The following is a 25,000-nucleotide window of genomic DNA, read 5'->3' as shown; positions in this document are numbered from 1 at the left end:
AGTACTTCTGTCAGGTAGTGTAAATATATATATATATATATTTGTTCTTAGTTTTTATTAAATGCATCTATGCCATTTTTATTGATTTTATTGTTAATTTAATTTTTATTATTTATGTTAATATTTTAGCAATAGTATTTTAAGCTTAACTGAAATTATTATTCTATTTAAAAATAAACATGTTTTTTTCTGCATTTCAGCATCAATGGATTCGTTTTTATTTAGTTTTAGTTCATTTGTTTTAGGGTAATTTTTTTTGGGACAAAAATATGGAACTACCAAAAATAAAACAAAAAACATAAATAATTAAAACTGTTAATTACAGAAAAAATATATTAAAATGTAAAAGATACGTGTGTAAACAGATAAGATATTTTGGTTTTACTCAGAAAATAACTGCAAATGAGAATTATAAAACAGAAGTTTTGTATATTTTATTTTACTTTACATTTTCAATTTATGATTTCAATTTTTGTTAAATCAAATTACTTATTTCTTTATCTTGCGTATATACAGTTGAAGTCAGAATTATTAGTCCCCCTGAATTATTAGACTGCTTGTTTATTTTTTCCCCCAATTTCTGTTTAAAGGAGAGAAGATTTTTCAGCACATTTCTAAACATAATAGTGTTAATAACTCATCTCTAATAACTGATTTAATTTCTCTTTTCCATGATGACAGTAAATAATATTAGACTAGATATTCTCCAAGACACTTCTATACAGCTTAAAGTGACATTTAAAGACTTAACTAGGTTAATTAGGGTAACTAGGCAGGTTAGGGTAATTAGGCAAGTCATTGTATAATGATGGTTTGTCCTGTAGACTATCGGAAAAATATATATCTTAAAGAGGCTAATAATATTGACCTTAAAATGGTATTTAAAAATGTAAAACTGCTTTTATTCTAGCCGAAATAAAACAAATAAAACTTTTTCCAGAAGAAAAAATATTATCAGACACACTGTGAACATTTCCTTGCCCTGTTAAACATCATTTGAAAATATTTAAAAAAGAAGAAAAAATTTCGAAGGGGGCGAATAATTCTGACTTCAACTGTGTGTGTGTGTGTGTGTGTATATATATATCATAAACCTGCCATTAAAGATTACTTTAGCCATTAGACTGTTTGCTGTTGCTTGCAGAGGCTCATGGGAACTGTAGTCATTCACAGCTGTAGATCTTCATGAATGTGTGTTGGAGTTTCTCTGCTGCTTGATTTATTTCATTTAAATCATGTCTGATTTGATCTCTTTTCAGTCTAGGAGATTTTTTTACAGGTGCAGTGGATGTTTTAGATCTCTGGAAAAGTGGACATTATTTATTTATTTATTTATTTATTTAATATTCTTATGTGCTTGAATAGGTTGAATATGTGATGCAGACTAATCAGCATAATGATCCGTCAGTCAGTGTGGAGGGTTGTGTGTTTATATGTTGTTGATCTGTGTGTTTCTGTGATGTGTGTTCTGATGTGTTCAGTTTATTTGCACTTTACTACTGCTGCTTTACTCTAACACTGCTGGAGGAGGACTTCTCTACCTCTCTCTCTCTCTCTCTCTCTCTCTCTCTCTCTCTCTCTCTCACTTTAGTTAATCTCTTTCATAGTTTTTTCTTTCTTTCTTTTTTTTTACTTTTTTTCTTTCTTTTTTCTTTTATTCTTCTTTTTTCTCTTTTCTCCTTCTTTTTCTTCTTTCTTTTGTTCTTCTTTCTGTTTGACGGATCTTCTCCTCTCTTTGCAAGCTGCCGCCGCTGCTCCGTCTTCTGCTTCAGGAGTGTTTCATTCTCCCTCAGTCAATGAAGGTATTCAGTCTGACTCAAGCTCTCTCTCTCTCTCTCTCTCTCTCTCTCTCTCTCTCTCTCTCTCTCTCTCTCTCTCTCTCTCTCTCTCTCTCCCCCATTCTCTCTGTTTTTATTCTTTAGCTGCTGCTTCTCCTGCTCATCTCTCTGCCTCGCGCTCTCAGTGCCTGTATGTGTGTATGTATGTATGTATGTATGTATGTATGTATGTATGTATGTATGTATGTATGTATGTATGTATGTATGTGTGTGTGTGTGTGTGTGTGTGTGTGTGCGTGTGTGCGTGTGTTTGTTCTGTGTGTGTGTTTTGGTTCAGTTCACCCTGTTCTCCTGTACTTTGTGCTTGTAGTTGTTTTCTGTCTGTTTTTCTGTTTGTGGGTTATGTCTTGGACTGCATGTGTAATACACACACACACAAACACACGCACACACACACACACACACACACACACATGCTCACACACTTTAAATACTGGATCCATAAGGATCATTCGTAACAGTGAATCATTTACCTGAGCTTGACCTGTTCGCCCATGGGTTACTCTGAATGGATCATTTTAATCTGTGAATCTTTTACTGGGAGACTCACTCTGAACGAATCATTTGAATCAGTTAATCATTTTATGGAGACTCACTCTGAACAGATCATTTGAATTAGTGAATCATTTAATGAAGACTCACTCTGAACAGATCATTTGAATCAGTGAATCATTTAATGGAGACTCACTCTGAACAGATCATTTGAATCAGTGAATCATTTAATGGAGACTCACTCTGAACAGATAATTTGAATCAGTGAATCATTTAATGGAGACTCACTCTGAACAGATCATTTGAATTAGTGAATCATTTAATGAAGACTCACTCTGAACAGATCATTTGAATCAGTGAATAATTTAATGGAGACTCACTCTGAACAGATCATTTGAATCAGTGAATAATTTAATGGAGACTCACTCTGAACAGATCATTTGAATCAGTGAATCATTTAATAGAGGCTCACTCTGAACAGATCATTTGAATCAGTGAATCATTTAATGGAGACTCACTCTGAACAGATTATTTGAATCAGTGAATCATTTAATGGAGACTCACTCTGAACAGATTATTTGAATTAGTGAATAATTTAATGGAGACTCACTCTGAACAGATCATTTGAATTAGTGAATCATTTAATGGAGACGCACTCTGAACAGATCATTTGAATCAGTGAATAATTTAATGGAGACGCACTCTGAACAGATCATTTGAATCAGTGACTCATTTAATAGAGACTCACTCTAAACGGATCATTTGAATCAGTGAATCATTCAATGGAGACTCACTTTGTACAGTTCATTTGAATCAGTTAATCATCTAATAGAGACTCATTCTGTACAGTTCATTTGAATCAGTTAAACATTTAATGCAGACTCTGAATGGATCATTTAAATCAGTTTTTTATTTAAAGGAGACTCATTCTATATGGATTATTTGAGTAAGTGAATCATATCCTGGAAACTCATTTTGAAAAGATTATTTGAATCAGTGAACCATTGAGTAGAGACTCACTCTGAAGAATTTATTTAAATCAGTGAATCATTTAATGGAGTCTCAATATGAATTGATCACTTGAATCAATTATTCATTTAATTGAGACGCACTGTGAACAAATCACTTGAATCAGTGAATCCTTTACTGAAGACTATCTCCTTGCAGATATTTTGAATCAGTGATTCGTGTATTGGAGAACTCGCTCTGTTTAAATAATTAGAATCAGTTAATCATTTAATGGAGACTCGCTCTGTATGGATCATTTGAATCCGATAATCATTTAATGGAGACTGAACAGATCACTTGAATCAGTGATTCATTTACTGCAGACTCACTCTATATGAGTAATTTGAATCAGTTAATCATTTAATGGCGACTCACTCTAAACAAATCATTTGAATTAGTGTTTCATTTACTGCAGATTCTATATGGATAATTTGAATCAGTGAATTATTGAAATGAGTCTTATTCTGCAATTATCATTTGAATCAGTTAATCATTTAATGGAGACTCGCTCTGTATGGATCATTTGATTCAGTTAATCATTTAATTTAGACTCACTCTGAACCAATCGTTTGAATCAGTGGTTTATTTGCTGGAGACTCACTCTAAACAAATAATTTGAATTAGTGATGCATTTACTGCAGACTGAATCTATATGGATAATTTGAATCAGTGAATCATTTAAAGGAGACTCACTCTGAACAGATCGTTTGAATCAGTGGTTTATTTGCTGGAGACTCACTCTGTATGGATCATACTGTATGAATCAATGAATCATTTACTGGAGATTCATTTGAATCAGTAAGTTATTGAATCATGAACAGATGTCTGAAATTGATGTCAGAGATGTTCAAATTAATTGTTCAGTTCAGTTTGTGAAGTGATTCACCGGGATAACTGATCAAATACAACACCACTATCTCACTTCAAAGTATCTTTAACTCCGCTTCATTCAGTAATACTGTCTTTGGGAATGTAGTGAAGTGTGTACTCTGTGTGTGTTTGCAGGTAAGTGTGTATCTTGTTCCACAAAGAAATGAGATGATTTTCTTTGAGGTTTTCCAGCAGCTCCTCCATATATATCCCTCATATATGGACGCTCCTCATGTTTCCTCATCAGTGTGTGTTTTTTGCAGGTTTGCCGTCAGGAGATCTTCGGGAGCTCTGTGAGTGTGTTATTGACTCTTCTGACTCTGTTGGTGTGTGTGTGTGTGTGTGTGTGTGTTCCTGCAGGATGGAGTCAGCTGGCCGCTATGCACTGTGTGATGCTCCCGGATCTGCTGGGTTTGGATAAGTTCAGGCCTCCTCTGCTGGAGATGCTGGCGCGCAGATGGCAGGACCGCTGCCTGGAGGTATGCACCACATTCACGGCATCTATCTGCTTTACTGATATCAGGCTTCAAGGGTTAGTTCACGCAGAAATCAAACATTCTGGGGACTTTCTGAAATAGCAGGACATTTTAAAAGCTCTGTTCCTGAGATTTAAAGCCAGAAATTACAGATGTGTGTTTGTGTTTGTATGTGTGAGTGTATGGAGCCAGATCAGTCTCAAAAATGTTACATTGCATTCATAAAATTCATAAATGCACAGCACAATTCATAAATCCACAACTCCAGTTCATAAACGCAAAACACAATTCATCAATTCAAAAGTATAAAGCAAAAAAATTACCCAAATGCGCACACACATGGTGCATCCGGAAAGTATTGACAATGTGAAAAAAGGGTTTTTGAAATTGTTGCAAATTTATTAAAAGTAAAAAAGCTGTAAATCACATGTGCATCAGTATTGACAGCCTTTGGCGTGAAGCTCTACATTGAGCTCAGGTTCATTCTGTCTCCACTGATCATTCTTGAGATGTTTCAGCAGCTTCATTGGAGATCACCTGTGCTCAATTCAGCTGATTGGACATGATCTGAAAAGGCTACACCTGTCTATATAAGGGCCCAGGGTTGACAGTGCATGACAAAGCACGAACCAAGCATGAAGACAAAAGAATTGTCTGCAGACTTTTGAGACAGGATTGTCTCAAGGCTGGGGAAGGTTACAGAAACATTTCTGCTGCTCTGAAAGTTCCAATGAGCACAGCGGCCTCCATCATCCGTAAGTGGAAGATGTTTAACCACCAGGACTCTTCCTAGAGCTGGCCGCCATCTAAGCTGAGTGATCAGAGGAGAAGGGCCTTAGTCAGGGAGGTGATCAATAACCCGATGGTCACTCTGTCTGACCTCCAGCGTTCTTCTGTGGAGAGAGGAGAACCTTACAGAAGGACAACCATCTGTGCAGCAATCCACCAATCAGGCATCTGTATGGTAGAGCGGCCAGACGGGAGACACTCCCCGCCTGGAGTTTGCCAAAAGGCATCTGAAGGACTCCCAGAGCATCAGAAACTAAACTCTCTGCTCTGATGAGACTCAAACTGAACTGTTTGGAGTGAACGCCAGGCGTTACGTTTGGAGAAAAGCAGGCAGCGCTCATCACCAGGCTAACAGCATCCCTACAGTGCAGCATGGTGGTGTTGGCATCATGCTGTGTGGATGTGTTTCAGCAGCAGGAACTGGAAGACCAGTCAGGATAGAGGGAAAGATGAATGCAGCAATGTACAGAGACATCCTGAATAAAGACCTGCACAAGAGTGCTCTCGACCTCACGGTGAACATGACGGTTCATCTTCCAGCAGGACAATGACCCAAAGCACAGCCAAAACATCAATGGAGTGGCTTCACAACAACTCGATGAATGTGCTTGAGTGGCCCAGCCAGAGCCCAGACCTAAATCCTATTGAACATCTCTGGAGAGATCTGAAAATGGCTGGACACTGCCGCTTCCCATCCAACCTGATAGAGGTTGAGGGGTACTGCAAAGAGGAACGGGCAAAAATTCCCAAAGACAGGTGTGCCAAGCTTGTGCATCATATTCAGGAAGACTCGAGGCTGTAATCGCTGCCAAAGGTGCATCAACAAAGTATTGAGCAAAGCCTGTAAATACTGATGCACATCTGATTTTATAGGTTTTTTATTTTTAATAAATTTGCAACAAATTTAAAAACACATTTTCACAGTGGCATTATGGGAGATTGTGTGTAGAATGTTGAGGAAATAAAGGAATTTAATCCATTTTGGAAAAAGGCTGTCACATAAACGACTGTGGAAAAAGTGAAGTGCTATCAAATCTCCCGCATACACTGTATACATCTTACATAAATGCATTTAAAATGTTCACACAATTATTATATATGAAGTTCTTGAATTACTTTCCTGAACGAATCATTGATTCAAATGAATCGGTTTAATAAATGACTCGTTTAGTAATACAATCATTGTAAGTCCACACTAAATACTTATAAGAGACGTGTTTAAGGAATTATATGCAGCATCCTTCATTTATTCTCTTAGTTAAGTAGAGATCTCCACTTCAGCATCATAACACATGTGCTTAAAACATTATAAAGCTTGAAGCATCAGAATCAGTACTCAGTATCAACCGATCACCATGACAAGGAATCAGTAGTCTCTGTCCTGAGCAGAGCGTCCTATATAATCAGTATGTTTGATTTCTACCTTACTGCAGGTCTTTGTTGTGTGCGCTGTTCTCTGTGTGCCCCTGATCAGTGTGTGTGTGTGTGTGTGTGTGTGTGTGTGTGTGTGATGTCCGTGACCGCAGAGGTGTCGTACGCCACACTGAGAGAGAAATGAAGAAAGACAGACAGAGAAAGAAAAGAAAGAGACGCTCTGTTAAGCATCCTTAATCCTTTTTCTCCATGGGTCCGACTCTCTCTCTCTCTCTCTCTCTCACACACACACACACACACACACACACACACACACACACACACACACACACACACACAAACATACTCTCTTTCTCTCATTGGCTTTCATTCGTATGGTGCAGCTTTAGCACCTGCTAACCCCGCGGGACAAAGACACACACGCACACACACACACACGACACACAGTCGGTGGCCTGAGTGCTTCTTTCAGTCCTGTGTTTTATTATGGGCTTCAGCTTTGCAGTTTGTAAACCTGACGTGTGCGTGTGTGCGTGCGTGCGTGTGTGCATGTGTGTGCATGTGTGTGCGTGCGCGCGTGCACGTGTGTGCGTGTGTGTGCGTGTGCGTGTGTGTGCGCGTGTGCGCGTGTTTGCGTATGTGTGTGTGTGTGTGTGTGTGTGTGTGTGTGTGTGTGTGCGTTTGTGTGTGTGTGCGTGTGTGTGTGCGTGTGTGTGTGTGTGTGTGTGTGTGCGTGCCTGCGTGCGTGTGTGCGTGCCTGCGTGCGTGTGTGCGTTCTGTTATGTATCACTCAGACCAAATATCTCTTGCAAGTCATTTTTTAATCTTTTTTTTACTTTTATTTGGTCCCCATAAGGACAAAGCCTAATAAACACAGAATGAAGTATTAAGACAAATGTAAAGGTGCAGGTTGCGTTCTGTCAGGGTTGGTTTGGGGAGAGAATATAGTCTGTACAGTAGAAACATCAATACAGCTATCAGAGGTCCCTATAAAACATGAAAACCCTATGTGTGTGTGTGTGTGCGCTGCAGGTTCGAGAGGCGGCTCAGGCTCTCCTGTTGGCTGAACTGAGGCGTGTGGGTCAGTCGGGCAGAAAGGACACCATTGACCTGTGGGCTCCGTATCTGCCGCAGTATGTGGACACGGTCAGCTCTCGTAAGTGTTACACTGTAAAGGACACACACTGCAGCATCGCACACCAGCACTAATCACAGAAACAGTGCTCCATCCATCCATCCATCCACCCTTCCACCTATCCACCCCTCCATTCATGCATCCATCCACGGACCGTTCTATCTGTCGTTCTATCGTTCTATTCATCTATGTATTGGTCAGGCAGTTCTCAGAAGATAATGTTATCCTCCGTTATTGTTTTTCTTATAGTAGTAGTTTATATAGGCTGGTGTTAAATGCCTACGAGAAATGAAAGAGCAAGTCCAACACTGATCCATACTTTCTTAAATGAGTGTTAATCTATTGTTCTATCATTCTATCTATCTATCCATCCATCCACCCACTGATCCATGCATCCAACGATACACCCACCCACCCATCCATTCATCCATCCATCCATCCATCCAATCGTTTGTCCATCCACCCATCCATTTATCCACTGATGATCCATCTATACATCCATACATCAACTGATTCACCTATCCACTGATCCATCCATCCATCCAGCCCTCTAATTGATCCATCCATTTATCCATCCATCTATCCATCCACTGATCCATCCATACATCCACTGATCCATTTATCTAGCCATATGCTTGATCCATCCATTTATCCATCCATTCACTGATTCATCTATCCACTTGATCCATTCATTCATCACTAATTCGTCCGTCCATCCACCTGATCCATCCACAAATCCATCTATCCATTAATCCATACATCAGCTGATCCATCAATCCATTTATCCCTTTATCCATCCATCCATCCATCCATCCATCCACTGATCCATCCATCCACTGATCCATCCATCCATCCATCCATCCACTGATCCATCCATCCACTGATCCATCCATCCATCCATCCATCCACTGATCCATCCATTCATCCACTTATCCATCCACTTATCCCTCCACTCAGCCAGCCAGCCAGCCAGCCAGCCAGCCATCCACCTGATCCATCAATTTATCCATCCATCCATCCATCCATCCATCCATCCACTGATCCATCCATCCATCCATCCATCCATCCATCCATCCATCCATCCATCCATCTATTTATCCACTGATCCATCCGCTTATCCCGCTACTGATCCAGCCATCCATCCAGCCAGGCATCCAGCCATCCATCCATTCATCCACTTAACCATCCACTTATCCTTCCACTGATCCATCCATCCATCCATCCATCCATCCATCCAGCCAGCCAGCCAGCCACCAATCCACTGATCCATCCATCCATCTATTTATCCACTGATCCATCCGCTTATCCCTCTACTGATCCATCCATCCAGCCAGCCAGCCAGCCAGCCATCCACCTGATCCATCAATTTATCCATCCATCTGTCCATCCATCCGTCCGTCCATCCATCCATCCATCCATCCATCCATCCATCCATTTATCTATCTATCCATCCATCCATCACTAGTTCATCCATCAATCAGTCCATCCATCCAGCCATCTACACACCCATCCATCCACAGATCCATCCATCCATCCATTTATCCACTCATCCATCCATCCACTGATCCCTCCATCCCTCCATCCATTCATCCACTGAACCATCCATCCATCCAGCCATCCATCTGATCCACCTATCCATCCATCCATCCATCCATCCATCCATCCATCCATCCATCCATCCATCCATCCATCCATCCATCCATCCATCCATCCATCCATCCATCCATCCATCCATCCATCCATCCATCCATCCATCCATCCATCCATCCACTGACCCATCCATTCATCCATCCATTGATCCATACTTCCACTGATATATCCATCAATTTATCCACTCATTCATCTATCCACTGATCCATCCATCCACTCATCCATCTATTCATATACTCATCCATTCATCCACTCATCCACTCATCCATCCATCCATCCATCCATCCATCCATCCATCCATCACTGCTCCATCCATCCACTGATCTATCCATTCTTCCATCCATCCATCCACCCATCCATCTATCCTTACAGTGGCATTAGAAGTGTGTTTAGCACTTTCAGCACATACCAGTAGCATATAATGCTTCACAGAAGGATGTTGATGTAGTTTCCCACAGAAAATAACACAAACACACACACACACATGCGGTCGTGGGAACCACAGTAAAGGTTTCCAGCAGATTCTTCGGTGAATGATGAATCTTTGAATTTCACTCCAGGGTTTCTGCAATGGGACATGTTTTGTTTTACACTTCTGATCACACACACACACACATTCAGTTTCGTTTACCAGCACAAACTATCTGGCCGAGAGAAAAGCTCCAGACGTGGTGCTCATCAAAGCAGATGAGAAGGTGAAAACACACACACACACACACGAGATATAATGTGTCTGCGGCTGTTTTCACACTGGCTTCGATTGTTTGGTCCAAACCCGAGTTCGATCGTCCCTCCTCCGGCCCCCGCAGGTCTTGTTTCAGTGTTTGTGTTGTATTGATGTTCCTCAAACATTCAGCTTAGGGTTTGTTCTCAACCTCTAAGAGCAGATCATTGCGCTCTCAAGTGTGCTGTCTGTTCTTTTGTTTTTATACTTTATAGTTTTTAAGGAATTGCTGAGCAGCTTTCTCTCTCTCTCCATTGTGATGTATTTCCTATGGACTCTTTTCACATTTCCGTGTTTCTCAGCAGCAGAAGTCGTCATAGTTGGTAAACTGAGATGGCAGTCAATGAGAGAGTGCAACAAATCCTCATTCTGCAATCCTGTTAGCTGAAATATTACAAGACAAACTCCAGGATGGTGTGATCAAGACTTTCAGAAAGAGGAAAACAATAGTGTGAGACTGATGACAGCAGATGGAAGAGGGAATAATGTCTGACTTACTGTCCTGCCAACAAACACACTGCTCATTCATTTTTTGTAATTGATCTCAAAGATACTTTAATAAATACATAAACATTTACATCCAAATATTACAAACTTTCAAGCATTTAAGATGCTGATGAGCGTTAAGCACATTGTAATATTCAGCTTTATTTGTACAGCGCTTTTACAATGTAGATTGTGTCAAAGCAGCTTCACATAAATGGTCATAGTAACTAGAACAGTGTAGTTCAGTTTTTAGTGTTTAAGTTCAGTTCAGTTCAGTTTAGCTCAGTTCAGTGTGATTTAATCATTACTGAGAGTTCAAACACTGAAGAGCAAATTCATCGATGCGTAGCTCTACCGATCCTGAACCATGCGAGGCAGTGGCGACAGCGGAGAGGGAAAAAAAACTTCACCTGATGGGAGTGAAGAAAAAAAACTTTGAGAGAACCAGACTCAGTTGGGCACGACCATTTTAATTTCTCTGCTGGCCAAAAGTCTTGTGCAGAGCTTCAGTCACCGCGGTGGAGGCTGGAAGATGGCCTCAGCGAAGACTCGTCTGTCCCTGGAGCGTCGCTGGAATCAGACTCATGTTCTCCACTCCCCACGACCATCAGCGCAGCAGCAGCTCAGGATATGGCCTGATCCCGTATATGGAAACCTTGGGATCATCACGTCGCTGGTCTTGGATCCAATCAGTGACTCCGCATAATCTGAGGACCTCGGGATGAGTATCCCCAGGTGAAAATAGAGAATAAAGAGAATAATTAGCGTAGCTGCTGTTCATAGTGTATATAAGCAAGATGCAGAAGCCAGTGTGGAACCCGCTAGGTGATGCATTGAGTGTATGCTTTACTAAACAGATAGGTCTTTAATCTAGTTTTGAACTGGGAGAGTGTGTCTGAGCCTCGGACGTTATCAGGAAGGCTATTCCAGAGTGTAGGAGCCATGAAAGAGAAGGCTCGACCTCCTTTACTTGATTTTGCTATTCTAGGTACTACCAGAAGCCCTGAATTTTGAGATCTTAAAGAGCGAGTTGGATTGTAGCGAGACAGAAGGTTGGTTAGATAAACAGGAGCTCGATTATTTAGAGCTTTATAGGTGAGAAGTAATATTTTAAATTCAATACGAAACTTAACAGGCAGCCAGTGTAAGGAGGATAAAATTGGGGTGATATGATCATATTTTCTAGACCTGGTCAGAACTCTGGCTGCTGCATTTTGTACTAATTGAAGTTTGTTAATGGAGGATGCTGGATGCTGATGTTTCATAGGCTTGTGAAACACCTCCTAAGGGTTTTGATTGGACAGAAACCTGTGCGATGCCGGATGAGTCCTCAATAATGGTGCTCTGTTTTCTAATTGGAGAAACACTGAGGTTAATTGCGTTTCATAATATATGGTGAGGGTGGCACGGTGGCTCAGTGGTTAGCACGGTGGCCTCACAGCAAAAAGGTTGCTGGTTCGAGTCCTGGCTGGGCTAGTTGGCATTTCTGTGTGGAGTTTGCATGTTCTCCCCATGTTGGTGTTGGTTTCCTCTGGGTGCTCCGGTTTCTTCTACAGTCCATGCACATGCTCTATAAGGGAACTGATGAACTAAATTGGTCGTAGTGTGTGTGTGTGTGTGTGAATGAGTGTGTATGGGTGTTTTCCAGTACTGGGTTGTGGATGGAAGGGCATCCGCTGTGTTAAACATATGCTGGAATAGTTGGCGGTTCATTCCGCTGTGGTGACACCTCATGAATAAAGGGACTAAGCCGCAGGAAAATAACTGAATTATACAAAATATAAAAATAATGTCCAAAAAATAAATTATAAATATATATATTTAAAAAAAAAGAGAGTGCATGATAAGACCGGCATGAACGATTCAAAGACTTTGCTACTCAGAAACTTCATAATTCTCATTTTTGGATGTATTTTAAATTTGACACCTAGTGGTTAAACTAGGTATTGCACGACTGGTTTAAAACACATGCAAGCGCAGGTTGCCAGATTGACGGCACCAACAGCAGTGTGCCTGACTGTCGAGCCTAAAGGCTGATTTAAGGCTAATTTAAGTCGTGTTCCAAATAAAAACAACGGCACATGATAGAAGGGATATTTTCCATATTAAAAGGAGTTTTTATCCTAACCAATTCCTTAATATTGTAGAAGCGGCTTCTATTTCTCACAGCTGAACAACAGGATAAATGCTCAGCTCAGGTGCAGCTCATGTGCTTTATTCAGTGTTAAATGCTAATGATGTGAGTCTGAGTGCCATTTCACATCACATTTATTGCCATACTACTGAAAGCAGCAGCAGATACTTCACCTCAGATCTGGAGAATAGAATAAACCATGTGAAATTGAACTTCAGAACTGTGTCTGAGTGTAAGCCAACATATATCAGTGATTCAGCATCTACATTTAATCATGTTAAACAGGTTTATTGTGTATTAATCAGATTATAAACCTTAGCCTTTGGCTGGAGTGCAGTGAGTGCACTATTCTGTGTTTCTGAATAGCTGTATTTACATTTCTGTCGTGTTTCGTCTGGTGCAAACAGCCAAATTGCTCATCACTGTGTATCTCCTCATGTAGCGTGTTGTTAGGACACATGATTACAATGTATTCTGCTCACCTAATGTTTACTCTCATAATATTTATATTAGTTACTAAAAAATAATCACCTCATGTGGAACTCTGAATCTGCGTCTCATTTCAGAGTCTGCTACTGTCCACCAGAGGTCGCATTTCAGTCACAGACACGCACTTCGAGAGCCTTTGTGACTGAATGAATGAACTACGCTGTTTTACACCATCTGGCAACCCGGGGTGCTGGAATATAATTGGCTAAACTGGCATAAGCCAAGTTAAAATACCAAAACAAAGACAGACGTTTCGGCTTGTGATGACACAATCCAGCATAAACTTGCTGTAAAGCCCCACAATGCACTTTTGATGGCATGTGTCTGCTTTTTCGGTCTTTGTGTTGAAGAAAAGGTCATTTGTTGATTTGCAGAGCTGCTCGTGTTCGCTGTGCATCACTGCTGTTTCTGACCTTTACACACACATTCACCACGGCAAAAACCTCACACACGTCAGCATTTGCACACACCTTATTCGGCTAAAAGCAGAAAGGAAAATAATACATTAATGGAAATTGACTAATATCAATTAGCTAAATATAATATTTATTAGGTGCAACACAGTGGCTCAGTGGTTAGCACTGTGGCCTCACAGCAAAAAGGTCGCTAGTTTGAGTCAGTTGGCATTTCTGTGTGGAGTTTGCATGTTCTCCCCGTGTTGTTGTGGGTTTCCTCAGGGTGCTCCGGTTTCCCTCACAGTCCAAACAAATGCGCTTTAGGGGAATTGATTAACTAAATTGGTCGTAGTGTATGGGTGTGTGTGTGAATGTGTGTGTGTGTGGGTGTTTCCCAGTACTATGTTGTGGCTGAAAGGGCATCGGCTGTGTAAAACACATGCTGGATATGTTGGTGGTTCATTCCACTGTGGCGACCCCTGATGAATAAAGGGACTAAGCCGAAGGAAAATTTTAAAATAATTATTAATATTAGTAGCTGACAACCATAATGTTAAAAAATACCTTATAATCTGGAAAAATAAAAATAAATAATAATAACTACTACTACTACTACTACTAATAGTAATAATAATGATAATAATAATAATTATTATTATTATAATTGTAATAAATAAATTTACAAAATTATGAATGAATGTATAAAATGTATTTGAATATTTTTATCACTGAGCCGAATATATTTAACAACCTTGTTAAAAAAATTAATAATGCATAAAAATCTCTAAATAAATAAATAATAAAACAAATAAATAAAATTTAAAAATATATATGTATTTGAATATTTTCTGTCTCTCTGTGGTAACCAAAGCATGTCACTGAGCTGAATATAATAATTGTTAATAGTAGTTTTGATGTTTAAAAAAAGATGTATTAAAAATCTGTAAGATAGGGGAAAATAATAATAATAACAAATAATAAAACAAATAAAAAAACTTACAAAATATAAATCTATATAAATGTATTTGAATATTTTTGTCACTCTTTGGTAACTAAATCATGTCACTGAGCTGAATGTAATAATTATTAATATTAGTAGTTTTGATGTGTAAAAAAGGATATAAAAAATCTGTAAGATAGGGGAAAATAATAATAATAATAATTACAAATAAAAAAATTTGCAAAATATGAATGTTTTAAATATATTTGTCACTCTGTGGTAATTGGAATGTGTCACTTAACTGAATATAATAATTATTAATATTAGTATAATATTAAAAATATATATAAAAAAATATGTAAAATAGGTGAAATAATAAATCAAATAAAAAACGTACAAAATATGAATGTATATGAATGTGTTTTAAATATATTTGTCAAGGGCATCACACACCGAATGCACCGCTCAGCGGAAAAAAAAAAAAAAAAAAAAATATATATATATATATATATATATATAATCTGCAAATATCTTTACAAAAATATTACTTAATTTTTATCAAATAAAATGCTTGAAATTGAATATTGAAACTTATTTAAAAGTAAGTTTCAAAATTTAAAATATTTTTATATTGACTTTTTTTTTTATCAGAAATATCACAGTGACAGAAGTTATGCAAAAATGCCATTACTGAGTGGATTTTCCTATGTATTTTGTATGTTTATGCAATTTCTCTTCATTCATTTATTTTCCTTCGGATTTGTTCCTTATTTATCAGAGGTCACCACAGTGGAATGAACCGCCAACTAATCCTGCATATGTTTTATGCAGCGGATGCACTTCCAGCTGCAACCCTGTACTGGGAAACACCCATACTTACTCATTCTATCACACACACACACACTCATAAAATACAGCCAATTTAGTTCATCAATTCCCCTATAGCGCATGTGTTTGGACTGAGGTAAACCGGAGCACCCGAAGGAAACCCATGCCAGCACGGGGAGAACATGCAAACTCCACCATGTCGCCCGGACTAATAATTCAGGAGGGCTACTAATACTGACTTCAACTGAGTGTACTTTTTTAGGATGTAGTATAAGTATGCGAATTGGGACGCAGCAATACACTGGAGCTCCTCGGTCAGATGTGTGTGTCTGGTCTTCCCATCATCCCCCTGGGGTGTGAAACGAAACGGCGGGAGGGACGGATGAGCAGCTGATTAAAGCAGGCCTCGGGCGCTTCTTCCGTCTCGCTCTAATCCCACAATGCTCTGCTGCTCAGCCCCGGGCGCAAAAAAGCCTCCGTCTTCAGCTCATTTACAGCGTAAGCTCTATCGACAGCAGCGAGACGAGCTGTCAGCAGAGTTTACACAAACACACACGCAAACACCCACACGCCAAAACACACACGCACACATTAAAGGTGATTTTAGGCTTGTATTTGAGAATTAAATCTTGCCTTTTTTGATGCTGAAGCTTGTTGCTGCAACTTGTATGTCTATATTGGACTATGGAGATGTCTTTATATGCATGCATCTTCTCAGAGACGCTGTGGTTTATAACAAATCTTAAACCCCTCACTCATCGTTCTGTCTCGCTCTCTCGGGTAGGATGGTCTGCTTTGTCCTCTCGTAGGCTCAAGCATTGACATATCTTTGTTTATAAATGATTTTAGGTTTGCTTCTCTCATATCTGCAAACTTTCATTGGTATGAAAAGCCTGTCTCTAGCTCCAGCCTTCGCTCTCAGGAAGTTTATTTATTGTCTGTACCAGTGGTGCGCACTGAAGTATGCAAAAAGGCTTTAAATCATGCAGCACCTCTTGCATGGAATAACCTACAGCAGAGTTCACGTTCCCGCTTATGCATTGCTAAATTATGCAGGACGAGAAGCATAATAAGAGTCTTGATGAATTAACTTTTACATTATTTCTGCAGGAACAAATCTGACAATAACTGCATATTCCTGATGACTTTATATGTACATTTTTGTTACTTGAATTAGACGTTTCTGTTGATTTGCCAATAATAAATCAAATAAATAAATAAATTACAAATAAAAAAAATATATACAATTTATATACATATAACATACATACATATATACATAAAATAATGTGGAAATAGTGAAGCGCTATCAATAGTTTACGCTAAGAATACTTTCCACTGAATAAATGATGTATATATATTAGGGCTGTCAAAATTAGCGCGTTAACGCACATGATTAATTTGAAATATTTTACGCGTTAAACAAATAAATTACGCAAATAACACCGTTGCAGTTTTTTTATTTCCTGTTGTGACGATGTTTGTTCAGGGCCGGCGCGTCCATAGAGCGACCTAGGCAGCTGAATAGCTAGCGAACCCCCAGTCCTCGCACTCATCATTCATATAATGATATATATTCATTCATATAATATAATATAATATAATATAATATAATATAATCCATGCATGCGTTTACATTAAACTCAAGAGAGAAAGAGACTATGTGTAAGTGAAGGAGTAAGAGAGAGAGAGACTTTGTGTAAATGTGTGTGTGTGTGTGTTATCCAGCAGCAGGTGTGGTTGTTTTCTGACGTCGTGTAAATCATCTTCCCGTCTCTCAGTCAGTTTATCCTCAGTGATTTCATGTGTCTGAATGATGTGTTTTAGCTGTTTAGCTGCTGACGGGGGTGTGTGGTTTGTGTTTATTCATGATGAGCAGTGAGAGAGAGTGTGTGTGTTTCTCCTCTTAAGTGTCACTGGTCAATATCAGGTTAATTGAGGAGTTCAGCAGGACACACACTCTTCATCAACACTAAACCAGAGGAGATGCTCAAAATCAGCTCAAAATCACATTAAAGTGGAGGATTGTGTTGATTGAATTACCGTCACATGACCACAACCTCAAATCATCGTGTATTCACACTCACATGTGAGTGGGTTGGACAAACCAACTGTAGAAAACACTCTGTTATCTCTCTGACACGTTTTGCACATTTGCACCAGACACTTTCCTGCAATCACTCCATATCTTTATTAAATATTGTGCATTTCTGACACTCTCTCTGACACTTTAACACTTTTTTTGTTCGTTTTAGTTGTATATTAGCTAGTCAGGTCAGATGTTTTACATATTTTAGTTTACTACTTTGGTACGTAAAGCTAGACGAGGTAAACATTACATAGAGAAGCTATCTATAATATTTATAAGCTAGCTATAATGTATTTTTCTCATCTCTGTTTCTCTAAAGCAACACATCCCTTTACATGATCTTTCATTAATACAAAAACTACTTACTGAAGTAACTATTAGAAAAAATCCTCAGTGTTTAGCCCTGTTTAAGTCTAAAATTGTATTCATAATGGCCTTAAAAGGGTCTTAAAGTCTTAAATTTGACTTTATGAAGCCTGCAGAGACCCTGATTAGATCAGTCAGTACTGAAGCCAAATCTGGAGCTTCTCTAACAAATAACTTACGATAACTGTACAAAAACTAGTACAGCCAAATTTATATGTTGGAGAAAAATATTAAATAAAAATTAAATAAAAGACGAAAAATCAAGGATATATATATATATATGTGTGTGTGTGTGTGTGTTTGTGTGTGTGTATATATATATATAAACACACACACACACACACACACACACATACATATATATTTATATTTAGTTAAATTGAGTTGAAATGTTGTAGGTTTTAGTATTGTTGCAATACTTAGCTTGAACTGAATTATCTTTTAAATTCTAAATATGTTCGGTGACTAAAATATTATTTTAATAATGTAATGTAGAAATGTAGAAAATGGCCTGTACTCTAAGCTGAGTACTATGTATGTATGTATGTATGTGTGTGTGTGTATATAAATACATATACATATATATGTAGATATATTTTTATATATATATATATATATATATATATATATATATATATATATATATATATATGTATAGATATATTTATTTATATATATATATATATGTATATGTGTGTGTGTGTGTGTGTGTGTGTGTGTGTGTGTGTGTGTGTGTGTGTGTGTGTGTGTGTGTGTATATATATATATATATATATATATATATATATATATATATATATATATCAACTACTAAAAAAGTAGAATTATAAATTAATTGTTGAATTTTAAATATATTTATAGATGTTTTTCTGTTTTTTCATCTTATATTTTTCTTTTTTTAAGTAACTTTTAATGCCTGCTTTAAAAAATGAATTTTGATAAAAAAAATATAATCTTGGTATTTTATACAGGAGTTATTTTTTATTTATTTATTTATTTTATTTCAGGCTTTTTCTCTTATATTAGTGTTATTTTTAGTGTTAATAAAAAAAACAGTTCTTACTATGTTTTTTAGTAAAAAAATTTATACAGTATAAAAATAACTGTTTTAGTTAACATTAATAAAACTGGATCACAATGATTATGATGTATCTACATTTTTGCACAAATAATAAACATAACATTCATTCTTTCATTTTCCTTTGGCTTAGTTCCTTTATTTATTAGGAGTTGCCACAGCGGAATAAACCGCCAACTTATCCAGCATATGTTTTACACTGCGGATGCCCTTTCAGCTGCAACTCAGTACTGGGAAACACACATACACTCTTATTCACACACACACACACACACTCATACACTACGGCTAATTTAGTTAATCTATTCCCCTATAGCGCATGTGTTTGGACTGTGGGGGAAACCGGAGCACCCGTAGGAAACCCACGTCAACACAGGGAAAACATGCAAACTCCACACAGAAACACCAACTGGCACAGCCGAGACTCGAATCAGCGACCTTCTTGCTGTGAGGCAACAGTACTAACCCCTGAGCCTCCTTCCTGTCCTAACACAACATGTATGTTTCCCGTTCCTCTGTCGTGTGTTGCTCTCTCTGTCAGTCAGTCAGGGTTTGATCTGCCGCAGGTTTAATCCTGGATCTGTGCGTTTCTCCGTGGAGGGTTTGCGCAGGTCTGGGGGTCTCATTAATTAGCGCGGCGTCTCGATTAGCTCATTCTCACCTTTAAGCGTCATTGATTCATTTGCAGCCTCTTTAATGAAAAGCTTATTTTAATTGCTAATTCCAGGATAAGCACCGAATGAAGGAGCGGAATAAAAATGGTGGTAATCAGGCGCTAAAGCTTAATAAAGCCTCGATAATGCAAAGCACCAATAAACCCTGATGAGCTTTCTAACGAGGTTGCCAAAAACCAGAGAAATTAGTGACATTTACGGTAAAAGAGCTGCAACGGAAATGCGTTTGTGGTCATTTAATTTGTCGACGCAGTAAAAATCTGCTCTTTTGCTCATTTCAGTTAAAATAATGAGCAGTGCTGATTCAGAATCTGTTATATTTATTGATGCAATCTTTTTTGTTGATTTAGTGTAGTTTTGATTAGTGGTGGGCCGTTATCGGTGTTAACGTGCTGCGTTTACTCGAGACTCTTCTTGCGCAAAAAAAATAAAATAAAATATGGCCGTTAATTAGAGCTGTGATCAGGGGTCTCACGGTTCGGTTACGATTATCATGCCATCGATTTGGTTCAATTCGATATCACGATGCATTGACGGTGGTTTCCATACACAGTTTTATATTTTCTTCACAGCAGCAGTTCTTGTATTAAAATGTATGAATATATTTATATTTATATACTATTTGTAATACAATTCTGTCATTTAATACAAACAGTCAGAAATATAAACTGCACCTTTAAAGGTTCAGGACACACTGGAGAACTTTTTTTTTTATATATTAACAGATTTGTGTGTGTTGAGCATCAGTTAAGACAATGTTAGCACCTGTCAGCTTTAATTGTGGGAAAAAACTGGATAATTTAGAGCTTTTGTCAGCTAATTTCAGCTTCCGGGTTTAAAATGATTAGTGGCTAATTTAGTGGCTAATTCGTACGAATTCGTACGAGTTCAGTAATACGAAATTGTACGATTTTAACAAGGAGGTGTGGCACCTGACCCCACCCCTAACCCCAATCATCATTGGGGGATAAGCAAATCGTACTAAATGGTACGAATTAGATCGTATGAATTCATACGAATTAGCCACTAAATGAAAAAGTTACGAATTGCCGTGAGATTGTGTTGGAATGGCGGATGCTGTCTTTTATCAGGAGTTCGTTCACATTCAGACACATCACTGTGCTGCTGTGTTTGCCTAAATCCTCCAGATTGCCAGCAGGGCTAATGGTTAAAATAGTCTGCTGGATACGGGGATTGAGGGAGAATCCTCATTTATAGTGTTTACATGAACACACTTATCTTTATAATGATATAAGTTGTTGTTCTCTGTATATGAAATTACGAATAACAAATGTAGCAGGGCATTAAATCACTGTTCATTTCTTTGCATTTTAACTTTGTAAACTATAAACTCATGCGTCTCCTCACGGTTTGTGTCTCATTTTGTGAGCTAACTGACAACAACAGTTGTTCGCTCACGTTCTCCCCTGCTGGCCACGCCCACTCCTGCCCGATGCTCGTGGAGCTCCGCCCATTTATCATTTATCAAAAAATTCTGAAGTAGACTAACCGAAAGAGGGGGGTGGCCCTTTAAACAACTCTCTATGCTGATAAAACTCAGCTTTACTTGACCATAAAAATGGGAGAAAGTTCTGTTTTACAGTGCTTTTTCACCTGTTTTAACGAGATTAAGGAATGGCTGGCTGGTAATTTCTTACACTTGAATAAATCAAAAACTGAAGGACTAGTGTTTGGTCCTCCGAGTGTCTGATTATCTGCAATTAATTAATTAGGTTCGATCAAGCCTAAGGTCCACAGTCACGTAAAAAATCTTGGAGTTACTTTTGAGTTGAAGTTCGACAAGCAAATAAACTCAGTCGTCAAAAGTGGTTTCTATCAATTAAGGAACATTGCCAAATTGAAGCCTTTTCTGTCTTTTAAAGAGCTGGAAACTATCATTAATGTTTTTATTATGTCCAGACTGGACTACTGTAACTCTCTGTATTCAGGAGTTTCACAGGCATCAATAGCACGACTGCAGCTGGGTCAAAATCCAGCTGCTAGGCTTTTAACTGGGACAAATTTTTTTTTCTAGTATCTCACCAGTTTTATCATCTCTTCACTGGCTCCCAGTCCAATTTAGGATTCAATATAAGTTATTGCTACTTGTTCTTAAAAGTTTGAATGGTCTGGCACCTATTCACATCTCTGAGCTTCTTCACTGGCACACTTCATTGAGGCCAATCAGGTCTGAAAACACGTTTCAGCTAGTTGTCCCCAAAACACGGTTGAAATCAAGAGGTGACGGGGCTTTTTCTGCTGCAGCCCCCCGACTGTGGAATGGTCTGCCTTTACAGATCCGGTCATGTTCTTCACTTGGTGCTTTTAAGTCTCATCTAAAAAATCACCTTCTGTCTCTTGCCTTTGATTTTAATTAATTAATTTTAATCTGTTTTATATATTTTGCTTAATTTTTATGTATAGGTATAGATTTTGTATGCTGGTCGTTTTGTAAAGCACTTTGGTCAACATCTGTTGTTTTTAAATGTGCTCTATCAGTAAAGCAAACAAACAAAACGAGCATTTAGCAAATAATATAAAAAAATATAAACATCCAGCTCGCTTTCTGATCCTTGTCTGGTTCTTTTACACCTCTTTGATTGGTCACACCCTCAACAAAAACGGTTGTGATTGGCTGTTGCGTGCTGCGCTCTTCACAGACGAGTGACACTGATAAATGGCAGGCGGCAGCGGCGATCACAGCTGATGTATGATAGACACGGTGGAGAAAACTCTGCAGACACGCGCTCTTTTCTGTATACAAAAGCTAACGTTTTTGATCCATGCAGAATCACTGATATGTGTTGGTTTTCACTCAGTTCTAAACTTCAGTTTCAGACGGTTTATTTTATTCTCCAGATCTGAGGTGAAGTATCTGCTGCTGCTTTCAGTAGTATGGCAATAAATGTGATGTAAAACGGCATTCACACTCACATTATTAACATTTAACACTGAATAAAGCACATGAGGTGCACCTGAGCTGATCATTCATCCTGTTGTTCAGCTGTGAGAAATAGAAGCCGCTTCTACAATATAAATTTCAGGTGTTGGTTAGGACAAAAACTCCTTTTAAAATGAAAATATTCCTTTAATCTCGTGCAGTTGCTTTTATTTACAACATGTTTTAGATCAGCCTTTAGGTTAAATTTAAGTTAAGTTTAAGTTAGGCACACTGCTGTTGGGGTCATCAATCTGGCAACCTGCGGTTGTGTGTGCTTTGATCCAGGAATGCAATACCTAGTTCAACCACTGGGTGTCAAACTTGCATACTGTGTGTGTGTGTTATATATATATATATATATATATATATATATATATATATATATATATATATATATATATATATATATATATATATATAAGATCTAAAATGAAATATACAAAACCAAAATTGTATAAATAATTTGTATTAGTTGTAATATATGAATACAAATAAATGTTTGTATGTGTTATTGTAAATAAAATAATTTATTTTGAATGTGCTTTTAATCACAATTAATCTTTTAACAGCACTAAATATAATATAATGGACATCTTTTGTTTTTTTATGTGAAAAAAAATTATATATATATATATATATATATATATATATATATATATATATATGTATATATATATATATAAATATATATATATATATATATATGTATATATATGTATATATATATATATATATATATATATATATATATATATATATATATATATATATATATATATGTGTGTGTGTGTGTGTGTGTGTGTGTTGTGTGTGTGTGTGTGTGTGTTAAACACTTATTTAAAAAAAAAAAACAATTTTTTATACATTTTTACATTTTTAATTTGCTTTTTTATTTGTGTATATTTTGTTTTGTTCTTTTTAAAATATTTTAACATTGTTAAACTAAATGAAAATTGGAAACATTTCTATGGAAATTTGTAGAAATAAAACACTTTTCAGTGGTTTTTGTGTTTAACTTAAATTAATGTTATATTTTATGAAAATGTCATATAATCATTCATTCATTCATTTTCCTACATCTCGCCACAGTGGAATGAACTGCCAACTATTCCTGCATATGTTTTATGCAGCATATGCCCTTCTAGCTGCAACCCAGTACTTGGAAACACTCATTCTCTCTCACACACACACACACACACACACACACACACACACACACACACTCATACACTATGGCCAATTAAGTTGATCAATTCCTTTATAGCGCATGTGTTTGGACTTTGGGGGAAACCGGAGCACCCGGAGGAAACCCACGCCAACATGGGGAGAATATGCAAACTCCACACAGAAACGGCAACTAACCCAGCCTGGACTCGAACCAGCGACCATCTTGCTGTGAGGCCACAGTGCTAACCACTCTGCCACTTAGTTTTATTTAATAAAGTTAAATGGCTCAAACTAAATTAATAGATAAAAAAAGTAACTAAAACTATTAATATATGCGACACAAGCAGCTTTTGCACACTAATGACATGGAGAAAAGAAAATGTTTTGTTATTTAGGGATTGATGATGAGGATCTGTGTGTTTATGTATGTGCAGCTGGGACCGCCCCTGAGACCGCCCCTCAAGTCCCACCCCCTGCTGAAGCCCCGCCCACAGAGACCAAAGTCCCAGAGGAGGAGATGGATGTGACGGATGATGACATCACAGCAGGTCAGGAATACTCTCTTTTACCACACACACACACACACACACACACACACACACACACACACACTCAGAGCTTCACATCAAATTTTATATAAGTACCACTTTGAGTATTAGAAGCATTGGAATAAATGTGTGTGTGTGTGTGTGTGCTTTAAATGATGTTAATATGTTTATGATTGTATGGCATTGTTTTTTTTTTTGTATTTTGTGATTTGTTGTGTTTCTAGATATGACTTAAGTGTCTGAAATACAGGGAATAATAATAACTAATCTCTCACCACAGAAATCCCTAGTCAAACACACAGAGAATATATTTCCGTCTGCCCAAATAAGATGCTTTAATCCATTATGTTTTCATAGGTTTACAGTACAGTAGATCAGTAATGCTTCTCTGTTTGTTCCAGCAGAAATCATCTTATAATTTTAATAATAATAATCAAACAGAAATAATGCTGTTGTGTTATTAACATCAGTTTTCCTATACTGTAGGCTCAGATTTCCTCTATTATAAG

The 25,000-nt window shown here is 37.7% G+C and overlaps 1 protein-coding gene and 1 long non-coding RNA gene across 6 annotated transcripts in view; one reads left to right on the top strand and one right to left on the bottom strand.

Annotated features, from left to right (window-relative positions):
- The window catches only part of LOC147838686 (uncharacterized), a 1,589,207-nt gene that overhangs the window by 1,201,701 nt on the left and 362,506 nt on the right, over positions 1-25,000 (bottom strand). The gene's annotated exons all lie outside the window — the stretch shown is intronic.
- The window catches only part of wdr7 (WD repeat domain 7), a 188,666-nt gene that overhangs the window by 83,738 nt on the left and 79,928 nt on the right, over positions 1-25,000 (top strand). For 3 of the 5 annotated variants that reach the window (XM_087300464.1, XM_087300462.1, XM_087300466.1), the window contains 4 exons: positions 1,743-1,802; positions 4,569-4,687; positions 7,880-8,003; positions 24,378-24,491. In XM_087300464.1, coding sequence (XP_087156590.1) covers positions 1,743-1,802; positions 4,569-4,687; positions 7,880-8,003; positions 24,378-24,491 — 417 coding nt within the window. The remainder of the gene's footprint in view (positions 1-1,742; positions 1,803-4,568; positions 4,688-7,879; positions 8,004-24,377; positions 24,492-25,000) is intronic. The other 2 variants (XM_087300465.1, XM_087300463.1) reach the window with 1 other exon arrangement.

The sequence above is a fragment of the Danio rerio genome, chromosome 21, assembly GCF_052040795.2.
Source record: "Danio rerio strain M-AB ecotype USA chromosome 21, GRCz13ab, whole genome shotgun sequence".
Taxonomy (NCBI): domain Eukaryota; kingdom Metazoa; phylum Chordata; class Actinopteri; order Cypriniformes; family Danionidae; genus Danio; species Danio rerio.
The sequence above is the reverse complement of the archived record's forward strand: the minus strand, read 5'-3'. Positions and strand labels throughout refer to the sequence as shown.